At 40.9% G+C, this 14,229-nt stretch overlaps 1 protein-coding gene and 1 long non-coding RNA gene across 3 annotated transcripts in view; one reads left to right on the top strand and one right to left on the bottom strand.

The window, feature by feature from the left end:
- The window catches only part of LOC128696119 (phospholipase A2 A2-actitoxin-Ucs2a), a 164,930-nt gene extending 162,574 nt beyond the window's left edge, over nucleotides 1-2,356 (top strand). For both annotated transcript variants that reach the window (XM_053787208.2, XM_053787209.2), the window contains exon 4: nucleotides 369-2,356. In XM_053787208.2, coding sequence (XP_053643183.1) covers nucleotides 369-628 — 260 coding nt within the window. In that variant the 3' untranslated portion in view covers nucleotides 629-2,356. The remainder of the gene's footprint in view (nucleotides 1-368) is intronic.
- LOC138854064 (uncharacterized) overlaps nucleotides 1-2,602 on the bottom strand; it is a 286,615-nt gene extending 284,013 nt beyond the window's left edge. Inside the window, exon 1 of the long non-coding RNA XR_011393259.1 lies at nucleotides 2,355-2,602. This is a non-coding gene — a long non-coding RNA (uncharacterized lncRNA). The remainder of the gene's footprint in view (nucleotides 1-2,354) is intronic.
- Nucleotides 2,603-14,229: the final 11,627 nt, after the last annotated feature.

Genomic DNA, 14,229 nt, shown 5'->3' with positions numbered 1-14,229 from the left:
GTGTGTGTGGTGCGTGTGTGTGTGTGGTGTGTGTGTGTGTGGTGTGTGTGTGTGGTGTGTGTGTGTGGTGTGTGTGTGTGGTGTGTGTGTGTGGTGTGTGTGTGTGTGGTGTGTGTGTGGTGTGTGTGTGTGTGGTGTGTGTTCCGGGTATGTTTGAATATAATTGTGATGATATAATGGTAGAAATATATTTATGTGAAGTATTAAACTTTTGTGGGTCATTGATCACGGCAGGCTCGATCCTCTGTCTGCATGTTACGTGACAAACCACCGTTCACACCCAGGCTTCCCTATATTTTTATGACTGCACTAAACGTTTTTTGGAGGGATCCTGTACTCTATGAAATTAATAATTCGTTTTGTTACAGTGACGACGAATGTGAGGACAGGAGCAGTGGACAGCTGCGGGCACCAACTCTGCGAGTGTGACAGAGAGTTTGTCGAGTGCCTGAAGCAGCACCCGTGTCCCAGGAGCAAGGCAGTGTGTATGACGTCTCCCTGGAGGTATTGGCAGAACCTCTTCATGGGCATGACCAGCGGCATGGGCTTGCACCAGCATGATTCCCGTCACCCAACTTCCCCTCCTCCCTCATACCAGCACCTTAACGAGACTCCCATTATCTCTTAATATCCTTCAAGTAGTTGTCATTGTTTCCTTGAAATCCGAGCCTGTCTGGGAAAGGTTATTGATGATCCCTTATTTTCATAAAATTTTGACAAAGTCATTTAAATTTCAAGGACATTTTGGAAGTCTTGAATTTTCCAAAATTTGCAATTGATTAATCCCTTGCACACCTCTGAAGTTTTTACTGGAAATCCCAGAACTTCAGCAAAAAAATAAATAGTAGTAGTGAACGACGCTGAGCCGTGATCACTGGGGCCTCCATGGCATTATCTTCAACTTAATACTCTCCACAATTGTCTTACTTCGTCCCTGTTTGACGTGTTTACTAGCGATGACATGATGTTGGTAGCTTAGTGGACTCTAAATCACTTATACAACTTCAGGCAAGATTAACTGGTAGAGTAGCTTACCTTTACGGAGTAACGAGCCTCCAACACTCACCGCGCTGATCCAAACGGGCTAAGCCTTCTCATAAAAATAAAAAATCTCCTGCCATGTTTGTGCAAGTGAATGACTAAAATAGCCTACAACAGGATTTCTTTGTAGCTTATGACAATACCCTTATTGGTCAATAGAAACCTTTAGTTGCCTGGAAAACCCTGTAATAGTAGCAGTAGCAGTAGTAAATAGCGCATGAGATCTGCAGGAAGGAGAGGGGAATTGTCATTGACAGATCCTTCGGCTCATTCCCGCAAGATCTAAAGTAAACAATCCATAGAAAAAGTTAAACACCTAAAAAAATGTAATTGTGATAGCTAGTATAAACAATACAAAAAAGTAGTGGATTTCCTTTAAGACTCTTGAGTACGTGAAAAGTAGTGTAGAAAAGCACCTCACCAAGGACACGACTGTATGTCGTATACGGTGATGAATAACGCACGCTGCACTAAATGAGATCTTTTGCACGATTCCCAAGAGACATTTCTAATATATATTTACTTTAATTTCGTCTTCTCAGAAATGCGATATACTTCGGTCCTTTGGGTCGGAAGGCTGCGATAGTCATTCAAACACTCTTGTAAGCAAGGGCGTCTGTCTGCCTAGTGTTCAAATGTCTCCACCTTCCCCATGGCCACCCACACCTCGCTTCCTTTCGCTCGTCAGCGAAAGCGACCCGAGAATAAGCTTCCTGTTCATCGCGATTCGACTCTCGAGCTCATCAGAGATAGTGACTCAAGAAAATGTTGTTTCCTTTGACTGTAGATGACGTGAAAGACAAAAGTTGCAAACAAAAGGAAAAATCTTTCCCATCAGTGTAGGTGACATTAGCTGAGAAGTCTACTACGAGAGGCACAGAAAAACTGGTACTTTCTTTTTCATGTTCTTTACACTGAGCTTTATGCAGATGCGAATACATTTAATTTTGCCTAGGCGATAACAAGTTTCTCGTGAATGTGACCCGGCGACACACTTACATTAATCACTTTACGCCCAGCTTATAAATTACAATTTTTTATCAGGGAAGCACCAATTTTAATTTTTTATGCAATTCCAATTAATACACATGTTAGTACAATGAAAAAAATATGAAAAAATAATTTCTATTATATACGAACAACATGAGAAAAACACCTTACTTTATTCCAATCATAATTATATGTTTTATTTATACTTAAAACCATTTTTGTTACAAAAATACGTAACTAATGTGGTGGTTATGCTGTCATAATGACATATATGTTACCTCCTACAAGATTTCCCTACCTTCCAACACACAAATTTAACTCACGGTAATTCCTTCGAGTCCTTAAGTCCTTTAGTGGTTCCTGCTGTGGTAAACAACTTTGTTGATTCCCCTTATCAATATACACAAGTCACAAATATCAAATTTGTCTGACAACTCAGGTCAATTACCACCGAAATCTACACGGTACCACACACACACATAACAGTTTACACACACGAAACTCTGTCACCAGACTCAACAACGCTCACACAATGACTGTATACAACAAAAGCTTCAACGGCAGACTTCTTAACTATCCTCTTAACTACCGTGTTCTGGGGTGAACTAGTTGTGGAGTTTTCCACTGTTCGCCAATCAAAAAACGAAGATATATATAAAAGTGCTCTTCATGACGATTGTTTAAGACTTTATTGACTATAAAATATTTATTATTATTATTATTAATATTGTATTCACGGTGAAGTGTAAAGGTAACGAAGATGCTATGGAGATCGAAGCCAGTTTCAAACCCACTCGAACCCAAGTTCGAGAAGACACTTGACACTTTGTTTACACAATATTCACGAAAATGTAGAAACTCTGTTTGCAATTTGCTGGACTGTTAATTACCCTCATAGTAGAAAAAAAGACGTATAGCAAGAGGATGCATTATTTTTATTATTATTATTATTATTATTATTATTATTATTATTATAATGATGTTTTACCCTTAAGATCCTTTTTAAAGTATTGGAAATAGGTAAACCATCGATATATATAATGATGGAAATGTATAGGTATCAGGTGTAAAAGTGGCGTCATGGGCAAGAGTCGCAATTAAAAAGAAAAAAGATAAAAGGGAAGGTAAGACAGGCTTGGAAATGAGTGCCATAGGTCAGTGACAGGTAATTTTCGCTGGTTGTTTTGGTGTAGTTGGTACCTGTGTGAGCCGCGGTGCCATACACACCATATCACAGAAAACTTGAATGAGGAGTGACTAGCATTTTTAGGAAAGCAAGTCCACTGAAGGAGAGAGAGAGAGAGAGAGAGAGAGAGAGAGAGAGAGAGAGAGAGAGAGAGAGAGAGAGAGAGAGAGAGAGAGAGAGAGAGAGAGAGAGACAGACAGACAGACAGACAGACAGAGACAGAGAAAGAGGTGGGGGGATGGAGTGGGAGGGAGGGGAAAGGGAAAAAATACGGCTGAATCACCTTAAACAAAATAAGAAAGGAGAAAGAATTGGAAAAGTGTGTGTGTAAAGAGTACATGTGCAGGGAAGAGTGAAGTCTGGAAGAAGAAGAAAGGACACAAATGCAACCAATGTGACATTTTACAGTGGCAACGTTTCGCTCTCCAGGAGTTTTGTCAAAACCCCTGGAGAACGAAACATTGCCACAATAAAATGTCACATTAGTTGCATTTGTGTCCTTTTACAAGAAGAAAGAAGGAAGAGGAGGAGGAGGAGGAGAATGAAGAGGTGAAATTGAAAAAGTATGTGTGAAAAAAAATACATGTGTAGGGGAGAGTGAGTGCTGGAGTTGACTACATACCAGTGATCGGGTTAACACGTGTTTACAGGAGGGAGAGAGTCTTCCCACTGGAAGCACTGAGAGATGTGCTGTGGAAATTATTTAATTTCCGAAGCTATAGTGCCTAATAAGCGTTTAATGTGCTGATTTGGGTCAAAATGTATTTGAAAATGGAATAGAACCAACAGTTCCCTCTGCGCCTGCGCGGATGTGCGTGGGGACAGGTGGACACAGGGCATGGGGAGGCGGCAGTATTTGAATGGGTTTAAGAGGCTGTGAAAACATGGGACCAGGAAATTGGTGTTCACGGCGGCCTAAGGATTAATATAGGCCTCACTTCATAATAGGAAGTGTCGTGACTGTCCCTGGTGAAGATTGAGGGAACGGGAATGACGGCACCGCTGTAATAAGTGGTAAAATTAGTGAATAATGGTAGGACCGGGGGTGACGGGTGCACCGCCATGGAATGTGTCCAGGGAAAATTACCCATGAGTTAATCCTCACTCATCGGTCTCAGATCTTAATGGAGTGACCTCTAATGTGTATAATAATTATGAGACATTAAATCGTCTTGTGAATTGTAATGTTATTAATGATAATAACACTAAGTTAAGAGAATCCATGAAGTGAAATAAGTCGCCTTGCTCTGAGTGAACACGTTAGACCGCGTTGTTCCTGTCCCGAGGATAGTGAAGTTTTATGGAGTCACGACTTCTAAACCGGGACAAACCAACGGATACCTCGTCCTGCTGGAATAAGAACCGTGTCGGTGTAACAGGACATCGAAATGAGATGGTGAATGGAGGAAATAAGGAGCATCAGTCACCCACAGTTAAGTAACCCTTCTAGTTATAGGAGACTGATACTGGCCAGTTAGGTATGTTGTAATTGGATAGGTTATGGGTGATCCAGCTACATCAAGTGACCACCAAAGAATATCTGGTAAGTGGTGGGATTATGTACAAATGTTTTTCTTTGATGGATATATCCATGTGTAACCTCCCCCCCTTCATTCAGTTAAACTAATATAATATATACAGTCCACAATTAATTAGTAGCGCCGTATTTGTGGGTGCTATCCAATTTATACTGGTCTCGGATAGATATGGATAAGATTGTGAGGGTCGAGGGGGCCACCTGCAGTGACCAAAGGTGGTTAAGTTTTCTCACATGTCTACACAGGGTGACTACGGTAAACAATATAGTTGTTGTCTCCCAATGAGATTACTCATATGCATGTAATGTTGAGGTACGTACAGGTAATCACCCCTAGAAATTTTCCATATCTGCCCGCTTGTCCTTCGAACCGGAGAACAGCGGGCAGATATGGAAAATTTTCTAGGGGTGATTACCTGTATGTACCTCAACATTACATGCATACTAGTAATCTCATTGGGAGACAACAACTATATTGTTGACCGTAGACACTCTGTGTAGACATGTGAGAAAACTTAACCACCTCTGGTCACTGCAGGTGGCCCCCTCGACCCTCACAATCTTATCCATATCTATCCAAGACCAGTATAAATTGGATAGCACCCACAAATACGGCGCTACTAATTAATTGTGGACTGTATAGATTATATTAGTTTAACTGAATGAAGGGGGGGAGGGTAGGTTACACATGGATATATCCATCGAAGAAAAACATTTGTACATAATCCCACCACTTACCAGATATTCTCTGGTGGTCACTTGATGAAGCTGGATCACCTGGAACGCAGGAGGGAGAGATACATGATTATATACACCTGGAAAATCCTAGAGGGACTAGTACCGAACTTGCACACGAAAATCACTCACTACGAAAGCAAAAGACTTGGCAGACGATGCACCATCCCCCCAATGAAAAGCAGGGGTGTCACTAGCACGTTAAGAGACCATACAATAAGTGTCAGGGGCCCGAGACTGTTCAACTGCCTCCCAGCACACATAAGGGGGATTACCAACAGACCCCTGGCAGTCTTCAAGCTGGCACTGGACACGCACCTAAAGTCAGTTCCTGATCAGCCGGGCTGTGGCTCGTACGTTGGTTTGCGTGCAGCCAGCAGCAACAGCCTGGTTGATCAGGCGCTGATCCACCAGGAGGCCTGGTCCCAGACCGGGCCGCGGGGGCGTTGACCCCCGAAACTCTCTCCAGGTAAACTCCAGGTCCAGGTAAACCCATAACCTATCCAATTACAACATACTTATCAGTATCAGTCTCCTATAACTAGAAGGGTTACTTAACTGTGGGTGACTGATGCTCCTTATTTCCTCCATTCACCATCTCATTTCGATGTCCTGTTACACCGACACGGTTCTTATTCCAGCAGGACGAGGTATCCGTTGGTTTGTCCCGGTTTAGAAGTCGTGACTCCATAAAACTTCACTATCCTCGGGACGGGAACAACGCGGTCTAACGTGTTCACTCAGAGCAAGGCGACTTATTTCACTTCACGCATTCTCTTAACTTAGTGTTGTTATCATTAATAACATTACAATTCACAAGACGATTTAATGTCTCATAATTATTATACACATTAGAGGTCGCTCCATTAAGATCTGAGACCGATGAGTGAGGATTAACTCACGGGTAATTTTCCCTGGACACATTCCATGGCGGTGCACCCGTCACCCCCGGTCCTACCATTATTCACTAATTTTACCACTTATTACAGCGGTGCCGTCAATCCCGTTCCCTCACTCTTTACCAGGGACAGTGACGACACTTCCTATTATGAAGTGAGGCCTATATTAATCCTTAGGCCGCCGTGAACGCCAATTTCCTGGTCCCATGTTTTCACAGCCTCTTAAACCCATTCAAAACACTGCCGCCTCCCCATGCCCTGTGTCCACCTGTCCCCACGCACATCCGCGCAGGCACAGAGGGAACTGCCGGTTCTATTCCATTTTCAAATACATTTTGACCCAAATCAGCACATTAAACACTTATTAGGCACTATAGCTTCGGAAATTAAATAATTTCCACATGTGCTGTAGGCAGGTAGATCTCAACTGATCACTGTGTGCTGTAGGCAGGTAGATCACAACCCATCACTGTGTGCTGTAGGCAGGTAGATCACAACCCATCACTGTGTGCTGTAGGCACAACCCATCACTGGGTTCCTCTCAGACCTCAACAATAATCTACTCACACACTGAGGGATAATGGGCATTATAAATTATTACACTGAGGGATTTCCGCGACAAATGTATTGCTCTTGAATGTCTATAATTCAGGAGGAAAAAACAACTTGCCAATGTGAAGTATAAATATGTATATACAAAGCTATTGTTTAAGGATATATAATGTCTCTATCCTTAAAAATAGCTTTCATTCATGATTACTTATATATTATATATACCATTTCATAAACGTGTATATTCAGACGCTTGGCCTCGTTGCAAGCTGTTCGTGAATATCCCTATGTATCATCATGTATCATCATGCATCATCATGTATATGCATCTACCATTGTTTTCAAATGAATAAATATTACATTAAAATTTTCTGCATTATTATCCTTTTCTCAACTTTCAAGTGAGTGGCAATGGTAGCCAGGATGTTGCTGCAATGTAGAATGGAAGAATAAAATGTGATAACAGAGTGATAAATAGTGATAACAAATGCTAAAATGATAACGGGTAGTAATAAGAAAACAGTGTTTTATAATATATTAAGCTGTATGACTCTTATGGGTTTAGCGTTCGGTTATGATAATATTAGCGATAAAAATACACTAAAAACAGATGATAATGTAATAATTATTGATAATTGAATCGTAAATGATGGAATGAAAACGTGTAATAATGGTGGTGAGTAGTTAGATGAGTATACCTGGAGTATACTGGGTATCCATGGGTGTGTACACTCTCGCTGTGTGCTAATCGAGGTCAAGAGTGACCTCCCAGACTGCAACCTCGCAGACCCTCCTTTATACTACTCCCCGCTCCCTCCCTCTCATATTCTGGCTCTCTTCCCTTCACGCTCGTGTGTGGCTAGTTAATGATCCAAGTCGAACCGAAATGCATAAGTTTCATTATCATTGTATCAGCCACAGTACTGTGCTTCTTATTCCTTTCAAAGATCGTGCTTCATAAGCTGCGCTTTGCTGAAATCTTGATAAACCTGATAATTAGTCTTGAGACAACTGACTGTTACCTAATCACCTGACAGTTTCTAAAGTTTTGGCTAGTTTGAGAACCCAGAAATTCCAAAAGTGTTTTCCAGGTCTTTTTCGCATCCCCTTCTGTTTTACTGTACCTGGTAGCATAGTAAAGTTGTTTAGATTTCCACAAAACTGTTGGAATCTTAGATATCCATGACTGTTGGAATCTAGATATTTCTAACTTTTATTTCTTCCACTGGAAAGAGTGAAAAAATATCATGATACTGTGAATGTGTGAAAAGCTGAAGGCTCTAACCTCCTTCCATGATGTGTAAAGTGCTGCCATCTGTCAGCGGGGGGATGGTACTGTTACAATATTCGCAGAAAAAAATTCTATAATGAAAATTATTTTTGTTTGAACACTTGAAATATTAGTTTAATAATTTACCAGAAATTCAAATGGACTGCAGAGGGGTTTGAACCTGAGGTGTGGCCGTCCTGGCTGCACAACACGCTCATACTGACACTATCTAGAAAAAAAGACAAATGCACAGTTCAAGCCTTTTATTGGGGAAATAAACATTTTATTGAGGAAGCACAAGCCTTTTATTGAGGAAATGTTTCGTCACTAGTGTCTAGTTCAGTCCTGAATTTTAGAACTGAAGAAACCACTCGTGGCGAATCATTTCGTCAATGACAGTCTTAAACTGTGTTTATATGTCTGTACCTTCGTCCCTAGACTGTCTGTCTGTCCCTTAAGCCACTGCAACATCATTGGTGGCCATGTTCTTTTTGATTATAATAATAATAAATAATAATAATTGGTAGCCATGAAGAATACGCTTGTTCTGTTGGTTTGTTGTTGTAATAAAGTTGGTAGAATTACCGACAATATGTAAAGTAAAAGGACACAAGTGCAACTAATGTGACATTTTATTGTGGCAACGTTTCGCTCTCCAGGAGCTTTATCAAGCCATTACAAACAATACATGGACACAGAGGGTATATATAGGCTCAGAGTGAGGTGCAATACTAGTGAGGTACCATTTCGATGTTCACTAGTGGTGGTAGTAGTAGTAGTAGTAGTGACAAAAGTAATACAATATGTTAGAGCAATTAATTCGTACATGAGAAAAAGGATATAAAAGCTATTACTTGGGTAACATAAAAATAGGTTGGACAAATATAGACTGGAAAGAGGCAGCTTGTATCAGTGTTCACTCTCTGTAACGTGCTTTGTGTAGTATAACAGGAGAGACTATGTGATGGCAGGGTTTACTGTTTTCAGGAGGATTCTTGCTAAGACTTCGGAGATGGTGAGACTGCCGTTGTTTTGTTTAATTGTATTCGAAACAGCGATCAGTGCTGATTCGAGGCACTTGCGTCTACGGAAATTAGTTTCTTTGATCACTAATTGGGGGTCTCTGAATTTCATGAGATGATTGGTGGAATTTCGGTGTTGTACACAGGCGTTGTTCAAGTTATCGTTCCTACATGCGTAAATGTGTTCATTGAGGCGGGTGTCGAGGGTTCTTGCTGTTTCACCTACGTAAATCTTGTCACATCCTCCACAGGGTATAGTGTAAACTCCTGCACCTTCCTGTCTGACCATTTTCCTCTGACTTCTCTAATTAACAAGGCGTTTTCGCCCACAGAACTGCAGCTCCCTGGGTGATTTGTGTTTTTGTCACCATTCTCTGTAAATGCTAGAAAATGTTGTGTGTGAAAATCCCAAGAGATCAGCAGTATCTGAGACACTCACACCACCCTGTCCGACACTAACAATTATTTCAAGGTCAAAGTCACTTTGATCACATTTCTTCTCCATTCTGACGTTTTGTGTAAACAACGACGGAGCATCTTGACCATGTCATGAGGTACTGCCACGTGATTGGCTGACTAGATATTTACATTAAAAGGGTGTACAGGAGTACCAAATAAAGTGGCCACTGAGTGTATATTCCCTGTGATACCAACTGACACCAACTGACTGTCACATGTCAAACAGTAGCAAGTGAATATGTCATATTCAATACATTTTTAATGTCACCGAAAATAGTGGTCATTTTCACAAAGAATTTAAATACTAATAATGGAACTAGTGGAAGAGAGAGAGAGAGAGAGAGAGAGAGAGAGAGAGAGAGAGAGAGAGAGAGAGAGAGAGAGAGAGAGAGAGAGAGAGAGAGAGAGAGAGAGAGAGAGAGAGAGAGAGAGAGAGAGAGAGAGAGAGAGAGAGAGAGAGAGAGAGAGAGAGAGAGAGATTAAAATCTTGAGGTAAAATCTTCAAAAACAAAAGACGTTCTCTCGGAACACCGTGACAGAGGTCGTCTGGGCTCAGTTCAACAGAGACAGAGAATAACTGTTTCATTAAACACAACTAATTTAATGGTAAAAAGTAATTTTTTGGAGAAAAATGGCCTATAATACCGACACCATGGGAAAAGAGACAAAATAATTTCTTGTTTGAAAAATATTATTTTTGTTATGTAATTACCATATTAAAACATTATGAAGCTACCTACCATACATCCTCTTGAAACCTACCATACATCCTCTTGAAACCTGCCATACATCCTCTTGAAACCTACCATACATCCTCTTGAAACCTACCATACATCCTCTTGAAACCTACCATACATCCTCTTGAAACCTGCCATACATCCTCTTGAAACCTACCATACATCCTCTTGAAACGTACCATACATCCTCTTGAAACCTACCATACATCCTCTTGAAACCTACCATACATCCTCTTGAAACCTACCATACATCCTCTTGAAACCTACCATACATCCTCTTGAAACCTGCCATACATCCTCTTGAAACCTACCATACATCCTCTTGAAACCTACCATACATCCTCTTGAAACCTACCATACATCCTCTTGAAACCTACCATACATCCTCTTGAAACCTACCATACATCCTCTTGAAACCTGCCATACATCCTCTTGAAACCTACCATACATCCTCTTGAAACCTACCATACATCCTCTTGAAACCTACCATACATCCTCTTGAAAAACCTACCATACATCTTCTTGAAACCTACCATACATCCTCTTGAAAAACCTACCATACATCCTCTTGAAACCTACCATACATCCTCTTGAAACCTACCATACATCCTCTTGAAACCTACCATACATCCTCTTGAAACCTACCATACATCCTCTTGAAAAACCTACCATACATCCTCTTGAAACCTACCATACATCCTCTTGAAACCTACCATACATCCTCTTGAAACCTACCATACATCCTCTTGAAAAACCTACCATACATCCTCTTGAAACCTACCATACATCCTCTTGAAACCTTCCATACATCCTCTTGAAAAACCTACCATACATCTTCTTGAAACCTACCATACATCCTCTTGAAAAACCTACCATACATCCTCTTGAAACCTACCATACATCCTCTTGAAACCTACCATACATCCTTTTGAAACCTACCATACATCCTCTTGAAACCTACCATACATCCTCTTGAAACCTACCATACATCCTCTTGAAAAACCTACCATACATCCTCTTGAAACCTACCATACATCCTCTTGAAACCTACCATACATCCTCTTGAAAAACCTACCATACATCTTCTTGAAACCTACCATACATCCTCTTGAAAAACCTACCATACGTCCTCTTGAAACCTACCATACATCCTCTTGAAACCTACCATACATCCTCTTGAAACCTACCATACATCCTCTTAAAACCTACCATACATCCTCTTGAAACCTACCATACATCCTCTTGAAAAACCTACCATACATCCTCTTGAAACCTACCATACATCCTCTTGAAAAACCTACCATAAATCCTCTTGAAACCTACCATACATCCTCTTGAAAAACCTACCATACATCCTCTTGAAACCTACCATACATCCTCTTGAAACCTACCATACATCCTCTTGAAACCTACCATACATCCTCTTGAAACCTGCCATACATCCTCTTGAAACCTGCCATACATCCTCTTGAAACCTACCATACATCCTCTTGAAACCTACCATACATCCTCTTGAAACCTACCATACATCCCCTTGAAACCTGCCATACATCCTCTTGAAACCTACCATACATCCTCTTGAAAAGCCTACCATACATCTTCTTACAAACCTACCATACATCCTCCTGAAAAACCTACCATACATCCTCTTGAAAATCTACCATACATCCTCTTGAAAAACCTACCATACATCCTCTTGAAACCTACCATACATCCTCTTGAAACCTACCTACATCCCATCCTTCTTGAAACCTACCATACATCCTCTTGAAACCTACCATACATCCTCTTGAAAAACCTACCATACATCCTCTTGAAACCTACCATACATCCTCTTGAAAAACCTACCATACATCCTCTTGAAACCTACCATACATCCTCTTGAAACCTACCATACATCCTCTTGAAACCTACCATACATCCTCTTGAAACCTGCCATACATCCTCTTGAAACCTGCCATACATCCTCTTGAAACCTACCATACATCCTCTTGAAGCCTACCATACATCCTCTTGAAACCTGCCATACATCCTCTTGAAACCTACCATACATCCTCTTGAAACCTACCATACATCCTCTTGAAACCTACCATACATCCTCTTGAAACCTACCATACATCCTCTTGAAAAACCTACCATACATCCTCTTGAAAAACCTACCATACATCCCCTTGAAACCTACCATACATCCTCTTGAAACCTACCATACATCCTCTTGAAACCTACCATACATCCTCTTGAAACCTACCATACATCCTCTTGAAACCTACCATACATCCTCTTGAAAAACCTACCATACATCCTCTTGAAACCTACTATACATCCTCTTGAAAAACCTACCATACATCCTCTTGAAACCTACCATACATCCTCTTGAAAAACCTACCATACATCCTCTTGAAACCTACCATACATCCTCTTGAAACCTACCATACATCCTCTTGAAACCTACCATACATCCTCTTGAAACCTGCCATACATCCTCTTGAAACCTGCCATACATCCTCTTGAAACCTACCATACATCCTCTTGAAACCTACCATACATCCTCTTGAAACCTACCATACATCCTCTTGAAACCTGCCATACATCCTCTTGAAACCTACCATACATCCTCTTGAAACCTTCCATACATCCTCTTGAAACCTTCCATACATCCTCTTGAAACCTACCATACATCCTCTTGAAACCTGCCATACATCCTCTTGAAACCTACCATACATCCTCTTGAAACCTACCATACATCCTCTTGAAAAACCTACCATACATCCTCTTAAAAAACCTACCATACATCCTCCTGAAAAACCTACCATACATCCTCTTGAAAAACCTACCATACATCCTCTTGAAAAACCTACCATACATCCTCTTGAAAAACCCACCATACATCCTCTTGAAACCTACCATACATCCTCTTGAAACCTACCATACATCCTCTTGCAACCTACCATCCACCTACCATCCATCCTTGAAAACCTACCATACATCCTCTTGAAACCTACCATCATCCTCTTGAAAAAACCTACCATACATCCTCTTGAAACCTACCATACCATCCTCTGAAACCTACCATACATCCTCTTGAAACCTACCATACATCCTCTTGAAACCTACCATACATCCTCTTGAAACCTACCTACATCCTCTTGAAACCCTACTCCATCCTTTGAAAAACCTACCATACATCCTCTTGAAACCTATACTATCCTCTTGACCTAGAAACCACCTACATCCTCTTGAAACCACCTACCCATCCTCTTGAAACCTACCATACATCCTCTTGAAAACCTACCATACATCCTCTTAAAGACCATACCATACATCTCCTGAAACCTACCATACATCCTCTTGAAAAACCTACCATACATCCTCACCTAATACATCCTCTTGAAAAACCATACCTCCTCTTGAAAAACCTACATCCATCTCTTGAAACCTACCATACATCCTCTTGAAACCTACCATACATCCTCTTGAAACCTACCATATCCTCTTGAAAAACCTACCATACATCCTCTTGAAACCTACCTCATCCTGAAAACCTACCATACATCCTCTTGAAACCTCCACCATACATCCTCTTGAAAAACCTACCATACATCCTCTTGAAACCTACCATACATCCTCTTGAAACCTACCATACATCCTCTTGAAACCTACCATACATCCTCTTGAAACCTGCCATACATCCTCTTGAAAAACCTACCATACATCCTCTTGAAACCTAACTTACATCCTCTTGAAACCTACCATACATCCTCTTGATACCTACCATACATCCTCTTGAAACCTACCATACAT

The sequence above is a fragment of the Cherax quadricarinatus genome, chromosome 48 (assembly GCF_038502225.1).
Source record: "Cherax quadricarinatus isolate ZL_2023a chromosome 48, ASM3850222v1, whole genome shotgun sequence".
Taxonomy (NCBI): domain Eukaryota; kingdom Metazoa; phylum Arthropoda; class Malacostraca; order Decapoda; family Parastacidae; genus Cherax; species Cherax quadricarinatus.
This window is presented reverse-complemented; position numbering and strand designations above follow the sequence as displayed.